This window comes from Phragmites australis, chromosome 13 (assembly GCF_958298935.1).
Source record: "Phragmites australis chromosome 13, lpPhrAust1.1, whole genome shotgun sequence".
Classification (NCBI taxonomy): domain Eukaryota; kingdom Viridiplantae; phylum Streptophyta; class Magnoliopsida; order Poales; family Poaceae; genus Phragmites; species Phragmites australis.
The window spans coordinates 28,701,608-28,728,841 of NC_084933.1; the positions used below are offsets into that span (position 1 = coordinate 28,701,608).

Sequence of the window (27,234 nt, forward strand, 5' to 3'; positions counted from 1 at the left end):
TAAGCAAATACGGTCACGTATGTTATACAAAATCGAATTTTTGCCCACATGTGGGTGTTCCTTTCCAAATGATGGTGTCACTTTTATATGTTAACATTACTCCCGGTAAGCCTGCCAAATGTTGACGTAATCGGGAAGTAGGTCTGGCGTAATGGCATTTCTCACATTGTTTATTCAAGCGTTGTTAGTGAGCGTGGCCCGCGCTGTTCGTCGCCGTGGCCAGAGGGTGTTGAAGAGTTGAGGGACGATGTTACGTGGTGCTGAGCCCTATAGCTAGCTACTGCACCAGAAATCTACGATGCACCCTTGCCTACCGTCACCACTATGAGGACGTGGAAGAGTTGTCAATTAGTGTTGTCTTATGGCGTTTTCAGCTTCACACATGGTTTATCCGGCGTCGTCCAACTGAACCATAGCCATCAAAGTCTGATCGTGCGGCCAAATTTTTCCATGTTTAGCCCATCGAGGCCACCGAGCTCTTTCGGCCGGCAGACCCGATCCCATACAATCTTGCGCTTGAACCACTAGCCTCATCTGTGCCTGCCCATAACCAAGCTCGGATCAACCATTTGTCGGATGTGGGAACATCGTTTTCCACAGATTATTCTGCATCTTTCAAACCTATTAACAAACCTGCAACCTTTTCACGAAATAGCGTTGTTCTCGTACCTGCAAGCCAGTACGCTGTTGTTGACTGTTCAACTTGTGATTTACCTGCAAACCAGCCATCTTGTCTGTGTATATAACGCACGTTCCCCAGTTAGTGTGGCAACCAGCTGAGTAGCCACACTTCCACGCTCAGTGTTGGAATCCTCTCCATCGAGTGAGCCAGTCCTCGTTCCTTCTCTTTGTCAAGATGGCAACAGCTGACATGAAGAAGACGGCGTGCGTCACCGGAGGGAACGGGTACATCGCCTCGGCGCTCATCAAGATGCTGCTGGAGAAGGGGTACGCCGTGAAGACGACGGTCAGGAACCCCGGTCCGATAATTCTCTCCCATCTCTTGTTCAGTTCAGTATTAAGTGAGTGACTTGCTTAATTAGGCTCTGAGCTGTGATTCTGAAACCCCCAGATGACATGGAGAAGAACTCCCACCTCAAGAGCTTGCAGGCGCTTGGCCCCCTGACGGTCTTCCGCGCCGACCTGGACGAAGAAGGCAGCTTCGACGACGCCGTCTCCGGCTGCGATTACGCCTTCCTCGTCGCCGCTCCGGTGAAGCTCGCGTCCGAGGATCCAGAGGTGCACAAACGTGACCACGAATCTTCGTTTTCACATCACCATGGTGCTATCACTACCTATTGTGATGGGGGTGCTGGCTGTTTTCACGTGCTCGATTTGGTGAATTTCAGAAGGATCAGATTGAGCCGTCTGTCCGAGGTACTCTGAACGTCATGGGTTCGTGCGCGAAAGCTGGGACGGTGAGGCGCGTGATCCTGACCTCATCGGCAGCCGGAGTCTACATCAGGCCGCAGCTGCAAGGCGACGGGCACGTCCTGGACGAGGAGTCCTGGTCCGACGTCGAGTACCTCACAGCCGAGAAGCCACCAACCTGGGTCTGTACACCCATGCTCTCAGGATACATGCATGTTCACTCTGTCCTGAATCCGACAACATTTGCTGACGAAGTAGGGTGCCGTGTTTGGATCAGGGATACTGCGTGTCGAAGGTGCTCCTGGAGAAGGAAGCGTGCAGATTCGCGCAGGAGAATGGCATCAGCCTCGTCACCATCTGCCCCGTCATCACCGTGGGTGCGGCGCCAGCCACGAAGGTCCGCACGAGCGTCGTCAACAGCCTCTCCTTGCTATCCGGTGAGTGAGTTCCAACTTCCAAGCGCCAAATGATGACCGAAAGATAGCCTAGCCGCTCAGCTTGGGAGTTCCGGTGTATGATCCATGCATGGTGGTTTTTTTTCTTTGCGTAATCTTCAGGCGACGAGGCAGCGCTCGGCGTGCTCAAAGGCATCGAAAAGACCTCCGGCTCTGTGCAGCTGGTTCACATCGAGGACCTCTGCCGCGCCGAGCTGTTCATCGCCGAGGAGGAGGCGGCCGCGGGGAGGTACATCTGCTGCAGCCTCAACACTACCGTCGTCGAGCTCGCACGCTTCCTGGCACAGAAATACCCGCAGTACAACGTGCAAACAAATCTGCTGTAAGAATCGGATCCAGAGCTCTGAATCCTGACACTTGCTTTGCACTGACCATGAGTGATTCAATGCTTGCACTTAGCAGCACCGACGATCAGCTCCTCGAGAAGCCGAGGGTCCTCCTTTCGTCGGCGAAGCTGGTCAGGGAGGGGTTCGAGTTCAAGCACAACACCCTGGACGAGATGTACGACAACGTCGTGGAGTACGGCAAGGCCCTGAGAATTCTGCCCAACTGATCATGTGATGCTCCTCTGCTTTCGATCGATGATCACAAGTCGGAACACATCCCCAAATCATGTATTCTCAGAATAAAAGTCTATGCTACTAGTACGCCGAACTGCAGTTGTTCTATCTACCTATTATCTTAGTATTTAAGTATTAAAAAAACTACCACATTAAAAATTATCAGTTAATAGAAACAAAACTTTATCATTATGAACATCTAACGGTCTAGATTAAATAAAATATATATATATATATAAATTAATAAATAGTTAAATTTGGAATTAAAAATTATAGAAATTAACAGTTCGATTTCCGTACGGTTTGGGAAGCAAAATATCTAAATAAAGAGTCTAAATAAAATAAAATAATTTATTAATCAAATTATTGTAAAATTATTTAGAATAGAAAATAGAAGAATCCATATAAAATATAGTCTTAAGAAAAAAATCAAATTATTATAAAAATAAATACTTGAATAAATAGTCTAGATCAAGAAACACCGTGTAGGTCAAGTTCATCGCATAAGTAGGTAGCAGACAATGTACAACACATGAGCAAGGTAAACCTATTTTGATTTTAATTAAGCTTCCTACACTTGACATACGATTTTGGTAGTCGATAAAAACGTATACGAATCAAACCAATATATATACGATTCAGGTACAAGCTTGAAGCATAAATATTTTTCTCTTCCTTTAACATATTTTTTATCTCTTTTAATTTTATATATTTTGTAACTAAATGATACTAACCTTATAAAAAAAGATAAAAAAGACTAATTTTTAATCAAATGTTATTATGATATAACGAGACTAGTTGAGTTATTAACGTGAATCAACTTGCTAGTTCACATATAACGTGCTTCTGTACTTGTTACATAGACGACGGCGACAAATGTATTGCCCAATATCACTTGAAAACTAAAGATAATTACTTTCCTAGTTCTACACGTGATCTATCTCCTACTTGAAACCAAATACATTTGACATCCGCTTGAAACTAGCAATTGCACACTCAAATCAATCTAGTATATAATAATGTATGGAAATTAAATATTAGATGTTTAGGTATAGAAGAAAAATAATAAGAGATTGAATGTATTTTTAGAATATATAGAAGATAAATATTGGATATCTAGATTTGAAAGACAATTAATGTGAGATTAAATATATTTTTGGAACGAGAAATAGAGAGAATATTTGCACAGTGATCGTTTTATCAACTCGGATGGACAATAAGGATCATACGATTCTACTACAACTTATACATTTTATATGAGTATAGACTATAACTAAAATAGTTCTAATTAATCTATACCGTGATTACCTCCGGTGAGATCCTTTCCCCATACAAAATTTGTTGCGATAAAGATCTGAAATTGTTCCATGAAAAAAAAAAAGTTCCGACGAAGAAATCAAATTGTTCCATGCCATTTAGCTCCCCACCTACCTCTTCTTCTTCCTCTTCTCTGGCATGGAGGCGAGTTTTACAGTAATTTGCACATTAAATCTGTAGTTTCACGGTAATTTTTTAAATTTGTTGTTTTTAATACAGTGACACGCTAATTTTTTGTATTGTTGTGATACAACTTATTAAATATGTATACTCTCTTCATGTTGAACGCTCTTCCATTGCACCGATGCTCTTGAAGCCGAATGATGTGCATGCATGGAAGACCTAGCGCTTGCAATGGAATGGACTCATCTCCCGACCGTGCAGGAAACGGGCTGCGAGAGCCATTCGTATGATCTGCTCAGTGACTTTGGTCTGGTCTAAATACTCCAAAAGAAGTAACTCGATCCTTGGAAATACTAAGTACGCTCGAGGCAACCAGATTAGGCGTGCATGACGTGCAAGGTCAGCTTCAACTAACATGGCTACCAGTGGCGGAGGCACCAATATGGCGAGGTATGGCGCTCGCCATAGCTAAATTTTGCCGGCACCAATATCAACCTGTTTGCGTTCGATTCTTGTTGCATTCTGGATTAGTTTTCTTGGGAAGGAGGCTGCTTTCTCTCTTGATCTAGATGATGGCGAGCACGACGTCAGCTCCAGCCACTGCAGCATTCGTGGCCGCTGCGGCCGCAGGTGTCGGCGGCGGCTTGCTCGAGGGTGGCCGGCGGCGGTTCAGGGTGATGTTGTGTGACGCCGGCGTGGAGGCCCAAGCCCAGGCGCAGGCGGTGGCCAAGGCGGTCAGTATCGAAACGCTCGAGCAGTTCAAGATCTCCGCCGACCGTGAGTCTCTTGACCTTGCTTCTTGAATCTGCCGCCGTTGACGCGGTGCCTGTAGGGTTCGGGATTGTGCCGGTCTGGCGAAGTGAAATTGGTGGTGCACGAATCAAGGGATCTTTGCGTTGCTTAGCGGGTACTGTGGCAGTTGGGATTAGTTTTGGTGTGGTACAGGTCAAAAGGTGTGGTTGTTTGGGGAAGAAAAGGAGTAGGTGGGAACTAGGGTTCACGAATTCGTTTAGCCATCGAAATGCGTTGGCCGGAAATTCTCCAAAATTCACGAATATCGGTATGAATTCGATGAAATTCGGTAGAAATTGGACGAATTTTATCAATTTTTTTATTTTTTATTTTGATTTTGAATCGGACAAATATCGGTATGAGTTTTGAATGCGATACGGACTGAATTCATCAAAAACCATGAATTTCGAGTAGTTTTCGAACCCTGGTGGGAACTTTGCATTGTTCTGTTGCAATTTTGTCTTGAGTGGCTTAAGCATAACTTGAAATTTGCAGGTTACTGCTGCTCACTAGAAATGTTTGCAGCCTAACCGGTTACCTGAGTACCATTAGTTTGTGAGTTGGAGACCAGGTCGTGGAACTTCGGAGTGGAATTGGCTCATGTCATTTTGAATTGGTATATATTCTGTCATACTCAAATTTAATTCTATCTCCGTGGACTACCTCTGGTTGGATAATGCCTCAAAGTCTAGTGTCCTAGTAAAATATGTCTCATCAAACACCTATAAATACGAAAACCTCTGGTAACTTGTATCCAATACCATCGTAATAATAAATTTGTTTTTCATAATTTTTTACCTCTGTATTAGAGGGTTCCTAACAAATAGTATTAGAAAAGCAATATGGTATGTTCATCTTCAACTTCATCATCTGTTGGCTTCTTGTGCTCATCCCTATCGTCGAGCCCAACTTCTGGCTGATCCCGTCGTGCTTGGCCTATGCTCACGCCCACCGTGCAACTCACCGCACCTTCTTGCCATCACACCTCCTCGTGAGCCTCATCGTGTCATACCTCTATTCGTCACCGCCACCGCCACCGCCACCGCCACCATCGGGACTTGCTTTGTGCGCCCCAACACCAGGATCCATCCCGATCTGTCGCCGCCAACACACGCCATCATCGCCGTCGTTTTTCCTGCCACCAGCTCATCGTGCATGTGTGTCGCTCGCTAGCCATCGCACCACCGCTTATCGTCTACCAGACTCATGCAACCGATCCCAATCTATGCCACAAAATTGGCTATAAAAGACTGTGCTACAGATAGGGATGGCAATAGGCATATATAACCATCGTGCCTATGGGTAATATGTGCGGGTTTGAGTTGTGTTATTTGTCTATGGGTCTGGGTATGAGTTTGTATTTAAACCCAATGACACACATATGCGTGCATAAAAAACCTTACCCATACTCTTTTTACCCGCGTACCCACTCTAAGCACCGAATATATGTGCCCAAATACTTGTATAGTCTAGCGGGTGTATCCAAATACTTCTATGCTATTTTATTTTTATTTTATTCCTTACCCTCGATTTCTTACTACTTTAATTTTTATAATGTAAAATTGGTTACCAGTACAACTTTGAATAGACATTTCATTATATTTCCAAACATGAGTACTACCAGAGACGCAGTATCCGAAGGAGATGATCATCGGAGACGCAAGAACTCACAGTGACCCTTCTTTCACCGTAATATGAGAGATCTTTTATGTCGTTGACGGGCATATGGGCGTGCTGTGTGTGGCGGACGTGTGTTTTATTTGACGGGTAATAGGTGCGGCACGAGTTTAGAAATTAGCTCGTATGTATGAATTTGTATAACCCGTCTCACAGATTTTGTGGCCATTGACATCCCTAGCCGCAGAAGATCCCGCCTAGCACTGTTTAGAGCACGAGCACTGAGGTCATCGCTAACGTCGGTCCCACGGCTCATCGACATCAGCCAACGCCAAATTTGCTACGCGCACCTGACAGTTTTACATACAGTTCTGTTTTGTTCAAATATTGTTGCGCGCAACCAGCGGAGCGTATCAAGAAATTTGCACGCACAATCTTTTTTTAGCTGAAAATTACTACTTGCACTTACAACATACCATGAAGTTTTTTCCTTCCGAATCAAACATATTTTTTACCTATAATTTTCCTTCACCATGTCATTCGTTAAATTTGATATTAAGAAGTTTAATATCAAAATTAGTTTTTTCATATGATAGATTCAAATGAAAGTTGTTTACACCAAGTCATTCTCTAGTACTAAGTTAAAGTATTGATTGAATTTAGATAGTATTCGTGGTGCTTAGTATTACTTTGGGGTTTCAGAGACATTCTGTTCATAAACTTTTTTTATAAGAATTTTAAGTCAAAATGAGGTTTGTTGAATAATGCTTCAAACTAAGTGTTCTAGTAGAATAAATCTCACCAGACGCCTGTAAATGTAGGCACCACTTGTAACTTATATTGACTACCATCGTAATAATATATTCGTCGCATATGGTTTTTATCTCTACATTGAAGATTTTTTCATGTAATATCTGTGCTTTCAAAAAAGATCCAAATTACAAGATCCCTATTATCACTTAAACCATCTCCAGCAGCTACCTCAAATTTTCATCCTAAAAATAATATTACAGCATCCCATATCACTATTACAGCATCTCTTATTTTTTCATCTCCAGCAGCTACCTTATTTACTACATTTTAATCCTTTTTTTCTCTCTCCAGTCCCATTGTCAGCCTCTGTAAACAGTATGCTACAGTGATGCGTACTGCTATAGTAACCCGCAAAAATACAGACCACCACTTCTCTCGCAATACTGTAGCAACACTGTGTGGTATTGTAGCACTCCACTGCTGGAGTTGGTGCCAACTCCAGCAAAGTCCTTAAAAACGATCGGTATCCCTGTATGCTACTGTAGTGCCTGAATCTGAGGCTATTGTATTCATGTGCACCACTCCAGTTGAGTCTTTTTTCACTGGTACAGTGATGCGGTAGGAGCTAGTACTTAAAATTTGTAAATTTATAGTACTCTTTTCTCAACACTGTTCGTAGAGGATGATTATGGTTCCAGACAAAATGAGAGTAATAGAATATACAAAATAAAGTAGTTGTTGGAGATAGAAAAAAATAAAAAAAATTATAATAATATTAAAAAAAATACTATAATAGTATTATAAAAAATAAAATTTTAAAATATCTATGTAAGACGACCTTAACATCGCTGAAGGTACGCGGCATCTGCCATTGCCGGATGTCGGATGTCGAATGTCTCGAGGACTGCTCTTCTGTTCCGTCCGGTGAAATTGACCTGCCGGTGGACCGCGGTCGGTCCCAACTGCCTCTCTCCGGATGCCCACGGCTGAGCACGTGTGCCAACCAACCGATCAAGCACCACCGACTGCGCCTTCTCCTATAGTGGATTCTGGCATCTCCTTCTCCTATAGTGGATTCTGGCATCTCCTGGCCCTAAAAATGTTTCATTGATCTTCTCCGTAACGAGATCGTTCATTTTATCATCCATTTGTGCCTGCCTGCCTACTTGTCACTATATAAATGTAGGCTTCAGGCTGTCGCAGGCATCAGTCCACCAGGCGAATCTCAGTTTTTGAATTCCAGTGATCGAGCGAGCGAATCCTCTTTCCTTTTGTCAGAGACTCAGGAGAGGTGGCGTCCGGCGATGTCGGCGGGTGGAAGGAAGACGGCGTGCGTGACCGGAGGGAACGGGTACATCGCCTCCGCGCTCATCAAGATGCTGCTGGAGAAGGGGTACGCCGTGAAGACGACGGTCAGGAATCCCGGTCCGATGCTTTGATCCTTCTTTTCAGTTCTGTATTTTGACGATGACTGGTTTAAGCTCTGAAAGTGCTAGGCGTTTTTGTGATTCCGAATTCCAGGTGACATGGAGAAGAACTCCCACCTCAAGGAGTTGCAGGCACTTGGCCCCCTGGAGGTCCTCCGCGCCGACCTGGACGAAGAAGGCAGCTTCGACGATGCCGTTGCCGACTGCGATTACGCCTTCCTCGTCGCCGCTCCTGTGAACCTGCATTCAAAGAATCCTGAGGTGCGCAAACGTCACCACGAATCTTCGTTGGTTTTAACATCACTTTTGAGTAACCATTTCTTGTTGGTCCAGCAGTTGGGGTGTATTGTTCAAGTTGTCAGTTGTAACTCGCTCTCTGAGCCTTGTTATTCTTTTGTGAAGGCGCATTTTTTTACCATTTGCTCATCAGTTTGGTGATGGCAGAAAGAGCTGATCGAGCCTGCCATCCGAGGAACTCTGAACGTCATGAGGTCGTGCGCGAAAGCGGGGACGGTGAAGCGCGTGATCCTGACCTCGTCGGCGGCCGCAGTCTCCAGCAGGCCGCTGCAAGGCGACGGCCACGTCCTGGACGAGTCCTCCTGGTCCGACGTCGAGTACCTCACGGCCAGGAAATCTGGCCCCTGGGTACGCACACATTTGTTCAGCCCCGTCCCCTTGTTATCTTTGAACACAATGTTGAGTCCAGTCCTGCACGACACATCAGTTTCCTGACGATGAGTAGGGCGCTGTGCCTGCGTTTCGTCCCAGGGGTACCCGGTCTCCAAGGTGCTTTTAGAGAGGGAGGCGTGCAGGTTCGCGCAGGAGCACGGCATCAGCCTGGTCACCGTGTGCCCCGTCGTCACCGTGGGCGCGGCGCCGGCCTCAAATATCCACACGAGCGTGCCCGTCAGCCTCTCATTGTTATCCGGTGAGAACTTGTCCTGATCTTTCCTCATCACACGACCGCGGTGGATGATGCATGTGTGGTGGTTAATTTCGCGTGGTTTCAGGCGACGAGACACAGTTCGGCGTGCTGGAAGGCATCGAGATGGCCACCGGGTGCGTGCCGCTGGTTCACGTCGACGACCTCTGCCGCGCCGAGCTGTTCGTCGCCGAGACTGACACGGCCGCGGGAAGGTACATCTGCGGCAGCCACAACACGACCATCGTCGAGCTCGCACGTTTCCTGGCTGACAAGTACCCGCAGTACAGCGTGAAAACAAACCTGCTGTAAGAGCCGGCTCCAGAGTTCTGAATTCTGACACTTACTGTGCACCGATGATCGATGGTTTGCTTGCACTTTGCAGCTCCGGCGAGCTGCTTGAGAAGCCGAGAGTGCGCCTATCGTCCGCGAAGCTGGTCAGGGAAGGGTTCGAGTTCAAGCACAACACCCTCGATGAGATATATAACGACATCATGGAGTACGGCAAGGCCCTGGGTATTCTGCCCAGCTGATATGCTGAATTGCTGATCGCCTCATTCTCTGCCGTCGATCGGCGATCAGGAGTCATAACACCACACCATGTGGTTGTAAAATAAGCTTATGCTGCTAATAAGCTGAACCGTAGAGTTCAATCAGTTTGTATAAAGAAATAATTTCATATTTGTCACTTTCCCTTTATAAAACGGAGTTTTCTACTTATGTCGCGTCAAAAGGCAAAATAATTGCGGGTGGTTTGAGTTCTTTCGGAATAACTTATGTGTCTGATAGTAGACTCAAATCACTCAAAAGTAGTTCAAACTAATCAAATATCCCGTGACATTTTGCAGCCAGATATGAAGTATAAATACCGTGCAAATTACCCCCTCGCAAGAAAACCAAATTAGGAGTTATAAAATTGTTCTTGCTAATTTATACCTTTTGTGTTTCTAGGACCCTAAGAACATATGCATGTATTTAAATTAATAAAGTAATTAATATCTTTTGCGACCACAAATATCATCACATAACACTGATTAATAGTTCTATTTAACTTGGTCACTGATGACATGCTCATTTGCGAGGAAATAATGTTAGTCTCTACTATATAAACACGAATTGATTTGCATATCATATCTTTCACTTTTCTCCTCCCATATAATAAAACTCTTAAAATTCAAATAATTTACTTACTTTTTTTCATCCATACTAATGCTCCAGTCTCACTGCCTCGTTGCCGGCTAGAATATAAAACCCGTTTTACTAATATAAATAAATAAAGAAATTAGAAGAAAAATTAGCGGATAATCTCCTTATTTTTTTTATTTATCTGAAATCAAACTACGATAGCTCTCTCTGACATATTTGTTCGACAGTGCTCCCATAACATCTACATATCTTTATATCTTAAGTTTTATGTTTGACGTTACTATATCCAATACTTATATTTTTATTACAACGTATAAACAATTAACTAGTCACCGTGTTATGTATGGGTTGTTACTCGAGTATAAGTGACTACTAGCAGCGAATGGGACTGTCGTTACAATCAGTATTTTGTGATGGAAAATTGCCTTTTGTGTGATGATTTCTTTTGTTATGATTTTTTTTTGCCACAAAAATCTCTCTTTTGTAGCGTACCTTATTCATCTACAGCAGCTACCTCAAATTTTCATCCTAAAAATACTTTTACAATATCCCTTATTTTTTCATTCTTTTTCTCACTCCGGTTTCACTGTCAGCCTCTGTAAACAGTACTGTTACAGTCCCCCCCCCCGCTGCTACAGTGTTTTTCGTACTGCTGCAGTGCCCGTCAAAAATGCAGTCCATACTCCTCCGCAATACTGTAGAGGTACTGTACAACACTATAGCACCGGATGGGCACGCTACAGACCGATTTCAAGTGATACAGTACTCCCGCGGGTACTGTACCACTGAAAAATTCTCATGTCCATTTCTTTCCATATATTCCACCACATATATACTATGCCTCCTGCTACCTCCCTCCTCTCTGATTTGGGAGCATTTTGAAGGCGTGTTTGCCACCATTTCGTCATGGTACCCTGTAGCATGGTGGCTGGTTGAGTGCTCTAATTGTTCTATAGTTCAATTTTTCTCTAATCCTCTTGCGTGAACTCATAATCTTTAAGCAAGTGTTCAGATGTCTCTGATTCACGCTTACACAAAGGGCATATGGGGTTATGAGGTCATCCTCGAATCACCAAATTTTATACTGTTAAGACCTTGCCGTGTAGTAGGATCAAGCAAAAATTATTGCTTTTGGCTCGACCTTAGCTTTCCATAAACTTTTTTGCATTGAATTTCGTTATGCCACCTGTGAACTGCACCCAGTATGCTGATTTTGCTATGTATTCACCATAAGTAGTCTATCTCCACACAATTAAATCTTCCTGATTTATATGAATTGTTACGGTTTGGATCTTATTCCTGAGGACAACAAAGTCCCTGAGTTGCTGTGCACTTTGTAGTGATCTTACCGATCTTATCCAATTATCGTTCTGCACTTTTTTATTGACTGTTCTATTTTTGAATCTTGCAATTGTCTCGTGACCATTTTTAATTTCTATAGAGAATATGGGATTTGATCTTTCCATCAAGAGACTTTTTATGCTCATTGGGAGGTACCATCAAATTATACATTTGGAGACACTGAAATTTGCTACCTCCCAAGTACGGTAAAAAAAAGCTCTTCATTTAAAATTACAAAATTATATCCCGCTGGCCAAACCAACCCATACCGGGCCGAGGTTCACAAATCAAACACTATAAGCATTATGATTGATAAAATCATTCTCACTAAATTATACATTTTTGTGATTTCAGAACCCACAGAAGGTACGCACGTCTTTAAATTAAGAAAGAATACCTTTTGCGACCACTAGTATTATAAAAAAAATACTCATTACTAGTTAATTGTCATTAATGACCATGCTTTATTTGTGAGGAAAGAAAAATCAAACACTATGCTATATGTGAGCCGTGACTTGCAAAGTATTCGACTATTAGTGACTTCTTCATAGATCTGGTTGACTATTCTGGGAGCATGTTCCGGGAGCTAGCATGTCAATAACAGCAGGGTGATGTGGAGCCAGACCCATGATGTAGCCATTCCTCCGACACCAGCCAACCAACCGATCCAAGGCCACGTACGGCTTATCTCCATCTCTCTCACCCTCACAAGATATTTATCTTCTTTTTTTTTACTCATCTATTATATATTTTTTTCACCTACTACTTTAACATAAATCTCCACATAAATGAATGATTCTGACACCTAACCTATTGTATCTTGTCCACTAATCTATATATAATATAGGCTTTGAACAGTCACAAACTCACAATTAGTCAATCACCATACCACTCTCGTCATGTATGTGTGTGCGCATGGGTGTGTTAGGATTGTGTGTGCGTATATATTGGGATTTAATTGTGAGACGTTAAAAGAAAGAAAGAAAAATTTTGAACAGTCACAAACTCACAATTAATCAATCACCATACACTCTCGTGGTTCTAATTCATTTTTTTTCTTTCTTTTGACGTCTCTCAATTGGATATAGCTATAGCATCTAAACATATATGCATACACGGCCCTAACACGCGCATGCACGCACTCAAACATATGCACACACTTAAACCTACACACTACATACAGTTTAGTCAATCACGTCCATAGTGTGATCGACATAATTATCCAAAACTCTGCAAGCAACGAGCAAGTTACATTCTTATTATGGCTTTACGTGTGATGAGAGACAATGGTTTTATTTTGGCAGCATGCCCCCATGAGACACGAGGGTCGAACCTAAGGCTATAACGCTCTTGGGTAGGAAGCGAACAAATGTTCCTACCACTGGCTATCAACTTGTTCTCACGGTTCCAATTTGTTGTGAGCGAGCGAGTGAATCCACCTTATTCCTCTCGGAGGAGAGGTGGTGGCCGGTGAGGGCAGAACTATTCCACGCACGCGTGTGAGCAGAGGAACAAGCAACTTTCGAAAATGCAAAAAAAAAAAAAAATCCCCACAACTTTCCTTTGTTGGAAAACAAATTTTGAGAGAAAAGTTAATGAGAAAAGGATTTAAGTAAAAATTATTGAGAAAAAGTTTTAGAGGAAAAATTGCCTCAAATGTTTTGAGAAAAAAATTACCGAGAAAAATTTGGCTCAAAAGTTTTGAGAAAAAGTTTACATGAGAAAAAGTTATCGAGAAAAGTTTAGCTCAAAATTTTTGAGAAAAAAGTTAATGAGAAAAGTTTAGCTCAAAATTTTGCACGAAAATTCCAACACAAACTTTTTTGAACAAAATTTTCAGTATAAACTTTTTTTACAAAAAATATCAGCACAAAAGTATCAACACAAAAAATTCAACTGCGTGCGGCCCAATCAGCGCGAGGCCCGGCCGAGTCCATGGGCCGCTCCCCATCTGGGCCTCCCCCCTCCCTGCCTTTGCCCGGGTGTCCTCGCGGCCTGACAGCCCATCGTCCGTTACTTGGGTGCGTGCGGACACCCGCCAAACAGGATTAGTGGACCGGCGAGGGGTGAGAAGAAGACGGCGTGCGTGACCGGAGCGAATGGGTACATCTCCTCCGCGCTCATCAAGATGCTGCTAGAGAAGGGGTACGCAGCCGACGGTCAGGAACCCGGGTTTTCTTCGATCCCTCTTTTCAGCTCAATGATTTTTTCTTTGTTTTTTTGGTTGATCTTTTTCTCTGAGCAAGGAAAATCTTTGGCGTTGTAAAACGGACAGTAGCATAAGAATCTGAAGGCTTTTATTTCACACTTACTAACTTTTTAATATCTGAAATTTAGGAGTGTAATCAGGTGACTGTGTAAACATGTATGAACACGTGACGTTCGTTGTGGTTAGGGCTCCAGGTTTGGCGGTGGTAGCTTTTCGATGTGGATTTGTTGCCGAGTGGTGGAGGACAACCAAAAGAGCAGTGCTAAGGCGCGGGTGAGCGGAGATTGACCGGTGGAGCCAGATTTGCGCCACGAGCGTATCTGGCAGCGGGAGCAAAGCCGGAGATGGGTGGACGAGGGAGGGAGGCTAGGGCGAGCGATAGGATGACCGAGAACGTTGTAAAAAAAAGAAGAAAAACAGGAGTATAAAAATATAGCATCCGCCCTTTTATTTTGATAAGTTCACAGAGAGTAAAGATGAGAACCTGACTGCTATGCTCTGCTACATCGAAATGAAACGAATGAATTCTAAAGACCTAAACTATCAACCGATCGAGCTGAATTGTCGCAAGTCGTTATGATCCCCAGACGAGCCATGCTAATTAAGAAATTGAGGGTGATTGGTTTTGGCTCTGAAAAAGTGCCTGGTCGTTTTGATTCTGCAATCCCAGATGACACGGCGAAGAACTCCCATCTCAAGGAGTTGCAGGTCCTCGGTCCCCTTGAGGTCCTCCGCGCCGACTTGGACGAAGAAGGTAGCTTTGACGAAGCCGACGCTGGCTGCGACTACGCCTTCCTCGTCGCCGCTCCGGTGAACCTCATGTCAGAGAATCCCGAGGTGCGCGGTCATCACTGTTCTTATGTACATTTGTCTACTCTACGGCCAGTTGACGCTATATATTCACCGAGTGTTGAGTTGCTCAAATCAACCCGGTGATGCATTGTAGCAACAATGGTGATCGATTTGGGAGACGATTAAGTCTGACCTGATGAAAATGGTGATCGATTTTCAGAATCACAAGCTGGACCTTCAAAGGCTGAATTTTGGTGTCATTACTTTAGTTCCAAAACTTAAGGAGGCTAATAGCATTAAGCATTTCAGGCCTATTTGTCTCCTGAATGTAGACTTTAAGATTTTCTCTAAGCTCCTGACCAACAGACTCAACTTGATCATCCAGAAAACCATCAGTAGGAGTCAAACTGCTTTTATTAAAGAAAGGAACATCCTTGAAGGAGTGGTTATTCTCTATGAGGCTGTTCATGAGCTTAAAAAATCAAAAAGAGAAGGGTAATTTTGAAATTAGATTTTGAGAAAGCTTATGATAAAGCCAGATGGGTTTTTGTCCATGAGGTCTTGGTGGCGAAAGGCTTCCCACAGGACTGGATTAATTGGACTATGCAGACTATCCAAGGGGGGAAAGTCTGTATCAATATAAATGGCTAGAGAAGTGCTTATTTTAAGACTTTTAAAGGTCTAAGGCAGGGGACCCTCTTTCTCCTCTCACTTTTAACTTGGTGGCTAACTCTCTAGCTGGTTTATTGGAGAAAGCTAAATCTAAGGGCCTTATTAAAGGTATTTTGCCTCACCTGATGCCTGGGGGTATCACCCACATTCAATATGCAGACGACACTGTTCTTATGTGTGAGGGGGATGACAGCTCTATCCTTCACCTCAAATTTATTCTGTACTACTTCGAATGGTTATCAGGTCTGAAATTTAACTATCATAAGAGTGAAGCATTTGTGTCTGGGTTGGAGGATGAGAGACAGCACAGGATCGCTAATATGCTTAATTGCAAGCTGGGTTGTTTGCCAATGAAATATTTGGGCATTCCTATTGATAATCATGCCTTGGGGGAGGATGTTTGAAGGAGTGGTGAGTAAACTTAGAAATAGACTTAATCCTTGGAAAGGTAAGTATCTTTCTTCCGGTGGAAGACTGATCCTTACCAACTCCTCGTTAAGTTCTCTGCCTACTTATACTATGGGTTTTTATATGCTTCCTTCTAGCATTCACAAAAGTATGGATGGTATAAGATCCCAGTTCTTCTGGAGAGGGGCCTCTGGAAATTTTAAATACCACATGGTTAAGTGGTCTGCAGTATGTCGATCTAAAGATCAAGGAGGTCTTGGTATTATCGACACAAAAATTTTCAATGCTTGTTTGCTTGCCAAATGGATCTGGAAAATGTATAACAATAGGGAAGAGGACTGGTGTAGACTCCTTAGAGCCAAGTACATGCCGGAGGGGGACTTTTTCAAATCTTCTGCTGATAGAGACCACTTGGAAAGGTTTACACAAAATTAAGCTTCTGTTCAAATGGGGTGCCCTTCATAATGTTGGAAATGGAAGACTGACTCAGTTTTGGCACGATGTTTGGCTGGGCCATACTACTTTGAGGATTCAATTTCCCAGGTTATAAGAGATATGCTCTAACCCTTCTGTGGAGCCAGATTTGCGCCGCGGGCGTATCTGGCAGCGGGAGTACTGCCGGAGATGGGTGGACGAGGGAGGGAGGCTGGGGCGAGCCATAGGATGACCGAGAACGTTGTAAAAAAAAGAAGAAAAAACAGGAGTATAAAAATATAGCATCCGCCCTTTTATTTTGATAAGTTTAGAGAGAGTAAAGATGAGAACCTGACTACTATGCTCTGCTACATCGAAATGAAACGAACGAATTCTAAAGACCTAAACTACCAACCGATCGAGCTGAATTGTCGCAAGTCGTTATGATCCCCAGACGAGCCATGCTAATTAAGAAATTGAGGGTGATTGGTTCTGGCTCTGAAAAAGTTCTTGGTCGTTTTGATTCTGCAACCCCAGATGACACGGCGAAGAACTCCCACCTCAAGGAGTTGCAGGTCCTCGGTCCCCTCGAGGTCCTCCGCGCCGACTTGGACGAAGAAGGCAGCTTTGACGAAGCCGACGCTGGCTGCGACTACGCCTTCCTCGTCGCCGCTCCGGTGAACCTCATGTCAGAGAATCCCGAGGTGCGCGGTCATCACTGTTCTTATGTACATTTGTCTGCTCTACATCCAGTTGACGCTATATATTCACCGAGCGTTGAGTTGCTCAAATCAACCCGGTGATGCATTGTAGCAACAACTGATCGAGCCAGCTGTCCGAGGAAACCTCAACGTGATGAGGGCGTGCGCGAAAGCGAGGACGGTGAAGCGCGTGATCCTGACCTCGTCGGCGGCCTCAGTCTCCAGAAGGCAGCCGCAAGGCGACGGCCATGTACTGGACGAGGACTCCTGGTCCGACGTCGAGTACCTCATAGCCAACAAGACACCGATCTGGGTGCGATACATGATACACGCATGTCCATGTTCATCACTTCAGCTCTAGCCTTGCAGAGCCATCTCTGCTGCTGATGCTTTGCATCGTAGGGGTGCTGGAGAAGGAAGCGTGCAGGTTCGCGCAGGAGAACGGCACCAGCCTCGTCACCGTCTGCCCCGTTGTCACCGTGGGTGCGGCGCCGGCCCCGAACGCTTGCACCAGCGTACCGAAGTGCCTCTCCCTTCTATCTGGTGAGACCCAAAGCAGCAAAGAACTTGTCAGTTTCCCGCGCGTGTCACACACGACTCCTCAGTTTTGCGTGGTTTCAGGCGACGAGGCGGAATTCGGCGTGCTGAGAGGCATGGAGATGGCGTCCGGCACGGTGCCGTTGGTTCATGTCGACGACGTCTGCCGAGCTGAGCTGTTCGTCGCCGAGGACGAGGCAGCCTCAGGGGGGAGGTACATCTGCTGCAGCCTCAACACGACCACCGTCGAGCTCGCACGTTTCCTGGCAGACAAGAATCGGCTTTTGAGCTCTGAATTCTGACACTTGCTTTGCACTGCCGAGTGGTGAGTGATCGTGTGCTCGCATTTTGCAGCTCCGGCGAGCTGCTTGAAAAGCCGAGAGTGTGGCTGTCGTCCGCAAAGCTGATCGGGGAAGGGTTCGAGTTCAAGTACAAGACCCTGGACGAGATATACGACGACGTCGTCGAGTACGGCAAGGCTATGGGTATTCTGCCCAACTGATCACGTGATGCTCGTCTGATTTCCCTTGGTGATCAGACTCAGAACACCAAACCATGCATGTTCTTGCAAAATAAGTCTATGCTACTAGTAAACTGAGCTGTAGTGATTCAGTCAGCTTGAATAAAATGTGGTTCTGCGTTTGTCAGCTGAAGAGAGTGGATAAATTGCGTGGGGTCTGAATGTACCTTTTGTTTCCATATGTATTTCTTTCCGTAATTCTCGGATTGTTGGCTCAAGCGCTCAACAAGTAGTTCACTAGTCAAATTGCCCGCACTATTGTGCAACTAGATTTGGAAATACAATTTTATTTGTGGTAAAAATCCATTGGCTATAATAGAAAAGGCTGTAAACTAGGGGCGCTTGGTAATTTTCTAAATGGAGCAACCTTTTGGTGGAGTAATTTCGAAAATGAAAAATAGTGTGTGTTTTTTTTTAAAAAATGGGTATTTTTTTGGTGATACTGGCCTATTTTTTCCAAAAAAAAAATAAAAGAAAGGCATCCCTCGTTACCATAAAGTCCATAGAGAACGAGGGGTAGGGACAATATCCTGTGAATCTGTGATACCACAAATTAACGTGGGCACTTTGATTTGTGAGAGTGGAGTGGTTGTGTAACCGAGCAAAATTGTTAAAGTTTGTGGACGGGTGGTTCAGATTTCACCGGTTCCTAGTTACATGTGCATGTGGTAGTAAATCTCAAGTTTTTATATATTTTTTAACATAAATAATTAAATAAATATACTTTAGATAAAAAAATTTATAGAATTAGACATCTACCACCTTCTCATATGATGATAAGGTGCCTAACACCCTCTTACAGACCGGTAAAGGCCCTTAACACCTACAGTTAGGCTCAGATAAACAGTAGCCACCATTTTTTTAATTTTTCTTCTTTCATCTTTCTCTATTTGGGCGGTAAGGTTGCCGTGCTAAAAAATTCACTAAACTTTTTCCGTAGGGCCTATAATTCAATACCCCGTGTAGGTTTCAAAATAAAATAAAAACTACAAAGAGAGCTATTTTTAGAACTTTTAGCAATTTTTAAGGCTAGAAAAGTCTCAAAAATCTAAAAAATCACTAAGTTACATAGTGAAAAAGTGAGCTCTTTTACAATATTCCACTTATATGTATTTTTATCATTTCATATGATATTATCTTTCTAATTCAATTTGAATTCAAACATTCACAAATTAAAATTGAATTTGTGAAATAGAATCACATGAAATGATAAAAATAGAATCTTTGTTAAATTTTCGTGCTCCTCGGATGCTTCGGCACCCAGGGTTCAATTTATCTACGGTAACCGGTCCAAAAACATGGTTAACGTGCTTACCGCTCCGGTCCGGTTTCAGAAACTGAACGGTAACCGAATTTGAATTCAAAAAAAATAAAAAAAAAATCAAAAAATCAAAAAAATCCTAAAAAACTAGAGACAATTTTAAGACATTATGTGAAATTTGTTTAAAAATAATGTTGTTTTCATCATATTCTATAGGGAGGAAGTTTGAAAAAATTGAAAAAAGTTGAAACGTGCGGCTCAGTTATTAACTCATGTTAAGAAAAAGTTTAACAGGCAAACACATATTTTTCTCGTGTAGGACGTATCTTAAGAGGATCTTTAAAATTGACTTCACTTCATTTAGTATTTTATTAATTTCTCCATGATTTTTACAAAGTTCACAAGCATAAAGTGAATATGTTAAGAAACAACACCGTAATTAACTTTTTCATATCTACCATTATTTTTCCTACATAAATCATACTATAAATAAACTAATAAAAGTAGTTTCACTAATTTTGGATGTGTGATGGGTCAGTTATGAATTAATCTAGTCGCAACACATTTACATAATCATGTATGTTACAATAACTAATTCATGAGTTCATGTATTTTTAAAAGACATGGGATCGTGTAAGAAGACTAAAAAAATTAGTTTCATGATTTTTGAATTAGCAAAGAGTAAACTATGCATTTAACTTTGTTTAACAAATACATTTTCTCACAGAAATTTTTTAACTTTTATGAGTATAAATATTTTTATCATGTAGATCATGTTACCAGGAAACTACCAAAATTTGTTTCATTTGATTTGAAGCTCAGATGAATTAGTTATTGATTTTATAAGATTAAATCAATTTTTAGGTTTTTTAACTTCACTAAAAATCGTGAAAACCGCTCTATAAATCGAGAAAACCGAGTGGTTACCGATAATATAGAGAATTCGATAAAACTGCTCAATAAATCTAAAAAATCGATCGGTAACTGGTTTGATTCGACCGCTTATCGAACGAAGAATCTGTTTTTTTTTTCTAAATTCTATATTTTAGCAAATAAATTTTATATAAATTTCAGCCAAAATTTAAGTAATTATCACGATAACCGTGTATTTTTTTTTATAACCGTTGGAAACGGTTACAGTTTAAAAAAGGGTAAGTAAAACCATGTGGACATCCTATACGTGCGTCTCGCGTACAGACCACAACGAACACCACATGCCGGAAGGAAGGTCAGGTCACGCAGAGCATGCGCTTATCGATGCGCGTGTTGCACGTTGTGGTCCGGCCTCCACCTTCAATCCAAACCCTTTTTTGTCCCCCAATACCGCAATGTCACTGCCTTCGACATGTGAGATCCAGAAATTTCGATCCTATCCCAATCAGATTCAGGTGAGTGCTCGTGCCAATATTTTTTGTCGGGCCTCGCGACAAGAAAAAGGTAAGATATTTTTGTTGGGTATGGCGTACGTCTGGCTGACAATTCTCGAGCCAGTGAAAAGTGAAGCGAGGCCAGCTCATGAGTCCCAGCCATTCCTAGCCAAATAATGCCCACGTGGTTGTCGACAAATTTTATTGGTGCACACCAAGTTATCATTTCACATATTGTCTTTTTTTTTCTAAGAAACGGATAGGAGAATTACCTATTGTATTAATAAAAAAATCTGATAAGCTAACAAAATATTTTTACATATAATTCGGACTAAAAGAAAGAAACCAGGGACCAGACGAATGCCCAAAAACTGCCAGAAGGCCTACTCTCGATATATAAGACACCCTATATGGCATGCTCATGCAAAAGCTAAGAAGAAGGCTTCCTCCTTAATATAATGGAATATCTAAGCCGACGACTGCTCTCGGTAATCAAAGATGTGGCGATTTTATTGAGATCTCCCAGGAAACCATAAGAGGATAGACCTTTAAACTTTTTTGGGAATGAAGCGCGCGGTTGCCATAGCTGACCACCAATCATGCACTGAATCTGATGGCAACTAGCTAGAGGGGTCGATGGCCAGTTGGGCAAGCCATGTTGCAACACGTCCCCAGATACGCCTGGTGAAACGACAGTTGATGGTGTGACGTTTCTAGATCTTATCGGTACAAGGTGCAGATGGAGTTGGAAGGACACCCCCTCTTTGCTAGGTGATGCACGGTCCATTGCCTGTTCTGGATAGCGAACCAAGCGAAAACTTGCACTTTGACGGCGTTCACGCTTTCCAGAAGATGGTGATGTAGTCTGTGTCGATGTATCCCCAGAGATGCATCTTGTAGGTCGAAGAAGTGGAGTATTCCATGTTAGCGTTCATCCTCCATACGATGGCATCCGCTATGTTGGGCTGTAAGGTGACCTCAAGAGAGGCCAGTCACAAACAAATCGCTTGGCTAACATGAAGACGTGATGTGATTTGAGAGAGATTGATATCTGCAATCCAGGAGTTGTTGTGTAGGGCCTCTCCTAAACTTTTCCGTCTATCCCTACTCGCATTGAAAAGGAGTGGAGCAAAGTCCATTAGCCACAGGCCGTTGGCCCAAGCCGAATGCCAGAAAGAGATAGATTCCTCATTGCATATGATGATCTTGGTGGCAGCCGCGGAAAGAAATATGTCAGTTCTATCGCAAGGTATGCATTGTCTCTTTTAGTCTTCGTAAAAAGTAACACTGTTTGTACATGGGAGTCTAAAGTGTTATAGATAAGTATAAATACAGAATGTTAAAATTATGTATTCCTCAGTATTACAAGATGTAATCAACTATTTTTACACTTTTGTTAAACAATTACCAACGCCGAGATGGATGGAAGCTAGAAGTGCATGCATGTGTGGACACATAGTAACCAACCTGATATTCGTCTTCTTATACGAGCAATACAAGTGCCAAATAAACTTTTGGATAATCCGACACAATATAGATCAAGCACTAGTAATCATGGTCAAACATACATCAATGGTTCATATATATTATTACCTCTGTTTTAAAATAAATGTTGTTCTAAAATACATACAGTTAATTTTTAAAAACTTTAACAATTAGTATATACAAAACTATTATAATTTGATATATAAAAATAATACTAGTGTATTTGTTATGAAAACTACTTTTATGTTATCAAATATTAATCAACTTTTTAAGTTGTAATTATAAAAACTAATAATTAAACATATTTATTAAAAACGGTGTCTGACTTACTAAACGACGAGTAAAAAAACGGAGAGTCATTCGTGTTTCGCGTGACCGAGTTCGTGAGCAAGTTCAGCTCCAAGAGGCCCCAGCCATTCCTCGCCACACAATGCCCACGCGGCTGTCGACCTCGTGCATGCAGCGGACATGAAACGACGGATCAACCATTTGTCTTTTTTTTACGGAAAATACGAGAGCTGCTTTTTCATTTATTAGTTGAAACAAAGTGGTACAAAATGACCAAAACAAAAACACCAGATAAAAGGCTTACTATCTAAGCATGGTGTGTTTACATTGTACATGCACATATCAAGACGGTAACCCTATCTCTTAGAAGGCCTTTGCCGCTATTATCACCCAAACACGGAATTCCTCCTTAATGATGACGAGGAGGGCTTGGCAGGAGGCATGCTGCCCATAAAAAATATGGCGGTTGCGTTCCTTATATAGGTGCCACACCGTGAGAAGAATGACGCTCTAGAGTTTCCATCGATGTTGTTACAATGCTAAAGCAACACAACCATGCCATCGTGCTGAGAGAGACATGAAACTGGGCATTTAGCTCCATGAGGTGGGACCATGAAGCCACCATGCTCCACACTTGTGAGGAGTAGGAGCACTCCATGAACAAGTGGTCTATTGTCTCCAAGTTCTGGTGACACAGGGGGTAGAAATACGAGTTTAGCTATCTACGGTGCTACAGGTAATCCGCTGTGTACACTCGCTTTTGCACTAGTAGCCAGGTGAAGAATTTGATCTGGGGTGGTGCCCAGGGGTCTCAGACAAGCAGCTGAAGATCTACTTTGGTGCTTCATGTGAATTGCGCAGTGTATACAGAGCGGGACAAATATTCACATGCGGGTGTTCCTTTCCAAATGATGGCGTCCCTTGTATATGTTAACACTACTCTCTGTAAGCCTTCCAAATGTTGACGTAATCGGGAAGTAGGTCTGGGGTTATGGCATTTCTCACATTGTTTATTCAAGCGTTGTTAGTGAGTGCGGCCCGCACTGGGCCCGCACTGTTTGTCGCAGTGGCTGGAGGGCGTTGAAAAGTTGAGGGTCGATGTTACGTGGTGCTGAGCCTTATAGCTAGCTACTGCACCAGAAATCTACGGTGCACCCATCGCCTACTGTCACCACTATGAGGGCGTGGAAGAGTTGTCAACTAGTGTTGTCCCATGGCATTTTCAGCTTGACACGTGGTTTATCCTGCGTCATCCAACTGAACCATAGCCATCAATGTCTGATCGTGCGGCCAAAATTTTCCAAGTTTAGCCCATCGAGGCCACCGAGCTCTTTGGGCCGGCAGACCCGATCCCATACAATCTTGCGCTTGAACCACTAGCCTCATCTGTGCCTGTCCATAACCAAGCTCGGATCAACCATTTGTCGGATGTTGGAACATCGCTTTCCACAGATCATTCTGCATCTTTCAAATCTATTAACAAACCTGCAACCTTTTCACGAAATAGCGTTGTTCTCGTACCTGCAAGCCAGTACGCTGTCGTTAACTGTTCAACTTGTGATTCACATGCAAGCCAGCCATCTTGTCTGTGTATATAACGCACGTTCCCCAGTTAGTGTGGCAACCAGCTGAGTAGCCACACTTCCACGCTCAGTGTTGGAATCCTCTCCATCGAGTGAGCCAGTCCTCGTTCCTTCTCTTTGTCAAGATGGCAACAGCTGACATGAAGAAGACGGCGTGCGTCACCGGAGGGAACGGGTACATCGCCTCGGCGCTCATCAAGATGCTGCTGGAAAAGGGGTACGCCGTGAAGACGACGGTCAGGAACCCCGGTTTGATTCATTCCACTCTGTGTTTCTGCGGTTTCTTTTTAGTTGAGCAGCGGAATTTGGGAGCATGCTTTGTGTAATTTTTACGTAGATGACAAGGAGAAGAACTCCCACCTCGAGGGCTTGAAGGAACTTGGCCACTTGGAGGTCTTCCGCGCCGACTTGGACAATGAAGGCAGCTTCGACGAAGCCATTGCAGGCTGCGACTACGCCTTCCTCCTGGCCGCTCCGGTGAACTACACGGCGAAGAATCCTGAGGTGCACAAACGTCGCCGCTCGTCAGCTCGATCAGTTCTTTTGTGACGATAGCGTAACTAATGTTGTTTTCAATTGCTCGATCAATTTGGTGATGGCAGAAAGAGCTGATCGAGCCTGGCGTCAAAGGCACGCTCAACGTCCTGAGGTCGTGCGTGAAAGCCGGGACGGTGAAGCGTGTGATCCTGACCTCGTCGACGGCCGCCATCTCCAGCAGGCCGCTGCAAGGCTACGGCCATGTGCTGGACGAGGAGTCCTGGTCCGACGTCGAGTACCTCACAGCCAAAAGGACTGGTCTTTGGGTACGCGCACCCTTTGCTCTTCTGAATTGGAATGTCGTTTGGTCCATTTGCTGATGATGTGCTCGGCGGCAGGCGTACCCGGTCTCGAAGGTGCTCCTGGAGAAGGCGGCGTCCAAGTTCGCGCAGGAGCACGACATCAGCCTGGTCACCCTGTGCCCCTCCGTCACCGTAGGCGAGGCGCCGGACAGACAGGTCTACACGACCGTCCCCGCCATCCTCTCCTTGCTATCCGGTGAGACCAATCGAAGGGCCAACTTCTCGTGATCGATCTTTTCTCCGAAGGTTCGGTAGATGACACATTAATTTTCAGGCGACGAGGCAGAGCTCCGTGTGCTCAAAGGCATCGAGAGGGCCTCCGGCTCAGTTCCGCTGGTGCACGTCGAGGACGTCTGCCGCGCAGAGATTTTCGTCGCCGAGGAGGAAGCGGCCGCGGGGAGGTACATCTGCTGCAGCCTCGACACGACCATCGTCGAGATGGCCCGTTTCCTGGCAAAGAAGTACCCGCAGTACAACGTGAACACAAATATGTGAGAATCGTCGGCTGCTGAATTCTGGCACTTTCATTGCGTTGATCATGATTCACAAGTGTGATCGTGTGATTGCACGTTGCAGCTCCGGCGATCTCCTTGAGGAGCCGATAGCGCTCCTGCCGTCCGCGAAGCTGACCAGGGAAGGGTTCGAGTTCAAGTACAGGACGCTGGATCACATATACGATGACATGGTCGAGTACGGCAAGACCCTGGGGATTCTGCCCAGCTGATGCTCCTCTGCTTTGTCTGGCTTATCGCAATTCAGAACACTCATCCACGTACTTGCAAAATAAGTAACGCTACTGTTACGCTGAAATGTATCGATTCCGTCAGTTTGTTTAAATGTGGTTCTATGACTTCTATCACGGCAAAAGGCAAAATAATTGCGTCTCATCCAACACGTCCAATCACAGGTTTTTCTTGTGGCTCTAATCCAACACGTCCGTCTCATGTCATGAGCACCTCAATCACTGGTTTTTCTTAACTCAACATGCCGAGTCGCCCACCTACCGCTGTAATATCACGCTACAGTTCAGAAAGCGAAAAGCGGGCGTTTCTGAGATCCGGATCTCTTGCCTCCGGCTGCCTCTCCGGCGTCGGAGGTGGGGGGTTTCGGCAGATCGACGCCGAGCGTAGCTTGTAGGGTAGGTAGGAGTAGGTTTAGGGGTGGATCTGGGAGGTTTAGCTAGTTTTCTCGGTGGTGTCTTCGGCGTCGACACCTTGGGGGCTTTTGCTTCTGCATGTTTTCGCTGGTGATGCTGCCTTCTCCGGCGGTGCCCTCGGAGAGAGCTGTGTATGTGCCTTTTGTCAGCGGCGGCGTCGGGGCCGGAGGTGCCGCTGCTCCTGTGCTTCTTCCTACTGGCGCTGCGCCTCTCCTTGCTGCTCACCATGCGGCTGCTGTCCACCGTGGGCGAGAGAAACGGACCGTGGACCAGCTGCTAGCGCTGTTGAATCGGGGCCCGTTCCTCTGCGCCGGCGGGTTGCCGTGGGACGTGGCGTTCCTGCTCCTGCTACCCCACGTCATGGTCTCGTCATCCTCCTCACCAGCGACTACATTGCTTCGTTTGTGGTCTCCTGCAAGGATGTGGTGAGGTTTTTGTTTCTCCGGGCGGGCTACGATGACATTGTCGGTTCCGTTGCCGCGAGGTCGTGCTGCTTTGGCTGGAGCACCGGTGTCGCAACTGGTGCTGCTGGCCTTTTCTGCCGAGGGTTTGTATCTTGTTGCCATCCGGTTTGGACATCCCCTTTGATGGGGTTCATTTTCGGATGGGCGGCGTTGATGCTGGCTATGGCGGACCTTTGCTCCGGGTTACTGGCATCGAGCAGTGAGGCCGGTAACGCCGGTTGCTTTCCTTCGTCTACTCCGGCGAGAAGATGTGCGGTAGGTCCAAAGTTTGGAGGCTTCCGTCGTGTAGATGTGTGGATTTGGTTCCGGTCTCGTCGTCAGTGGGCGGCGCAACTTGCAAGACGGCGGCCGGACATGAAGATGAAGATGCTGTGTGCCTGGTGTGGACTTTGTTGTAATTTATTTTTTACCAGGGGTCTCTCTGCAAAAAAGCGTATTTGCGAAAATAGACAACATATCGACGTATTTAAAATCCGAAAACTCGGCACTTTAAAATCCGAAAACTCAATTTCGGTACTCAAACTCCGAAAATACGTCGAGCCCACTGATTTCGATAACTGAAGTGCCGAATACGATACTGTTCACAGTATTCGACACCTCAAATACCAAAAACACGCTGTATTCGGCAACTGAGGTGCCGAAAGCCTATTCGGCACCTCAGTTGCCGAATACGGCTTCTACCGTGCAGCGAGAAGCTAGCAAGCTACAGTAGAA

General features: G+C 44.4%; 2 protein-coding genes and 1 pseudogene across 2 annotated transcripts; all 3 read left to right on the top strand.

The window, feature by feature from the left end:
* The first annotated feature begins 666 nt into the window (after nt 1-666).
* On the top strand, nt 667-10,057 carry LOC133889596 (uncharacterized). Its single transcript, XM_062330057.1, has 13 exons — nt 667-980; nt 1,073-1,239; nt 1,350-1,553; nt 1,649-1,808; nt 1,929-2,148; nt 2,229-2,376; nt 4,396-4,603; nt 8,087-8,413; nt 8,510-8,676; nt 8,860-9,060; nt 9,184-9,343; nt 9,426-9,645; nt 9,723-10,057. Exons 1-13 carry the CDS (start codon nt 857-859, stop codon nt 9,868-9,870), a joined length of 2,454 nt encoding a protein of 817 aa, XP_062186041.1. The 5' UTR covers nt 667-856; the 3' UTR covers nt 9,871-10,057.
* A 1,872-nt stretch (nt 10,058-11,929) lies between these two features.
* Nucleotides 11,930-18,293, top strand: LOC133889597 (anthocyanidin reductase ((2S)-flavan-3-ol-forming)-like; annotated as a pseudogene).
* A 5,784-nt stretch (nt 18,294-24,077) lies between these two features.
* On the top strand, nt 24,078-25,754 carry LOC133888136 (anthocyanidin reductase ((2S)-flavan-3-ol-forming)-like). Its single transcript, XM_062328277.1, has 6 exons — nt 24,078-24,310; nt 24,399-24,565; nt 24,664-24,864; nt 24,937-25,096; nt 25,175-25,391; nt 25,477-25,754. The coding sequence occupies exons 1-6, from the start codon at nt 24,187-24,189 to the stop codon at nt 25,622-25,624; spliced, it is 1,017 nt and encodes a 338-aa protein (XP_062184261.1). The 5' UTR covers nt 24,078-24,186; the 3' UTR covers nt 25,625-25,754.
* Nucleotides 25,755-27,234: the final 1,480 nt, after the last annotated feature.

Coding starts and splice junctions, on each gene's coding strand:
- LOC133889596 (XM_062330057.1), top strand. CDS start 857: ATGGCAACAGCTGACATGAAGAAGACGGCGTGCGTCACCGGAGGGAAC. Junction 1,554..1,648: donor CCGAGAAGCCACCAACCTGG/GTCTGTACACCC, acceptor TGTTTGGATCAG/GGATACTGCGTGTCGAAGGT. Junction 2,377..4,395: donor CCCTGAGAATTCTGCCCAAC/TGATCATGTGAT, acceptor CTCTTGATCTAG/ATGATGGCGAGCACGACGTC.
- LOC133888136 (XM_062328277.1), top strand. CDS start 24,187: ATGGCAACAGCTGACATGAAGAAGACGGCGTGCGTCACCGGAGGGAAC. Junction 24,865..24,936: donor CCAAAAGGACTGGTCTTTGG/GTACGCGCACCC, acceptor GCTCGGCGGCAG/GCGTACCCGGTCTCGAAGGT. Junction 25,392..25,476: donor TACAACGTGAACACAAATAT/GTGAGAATCGTC, acceptor TGCACGTTGCAG/CTCCGGCGATCTCCTTGAGG.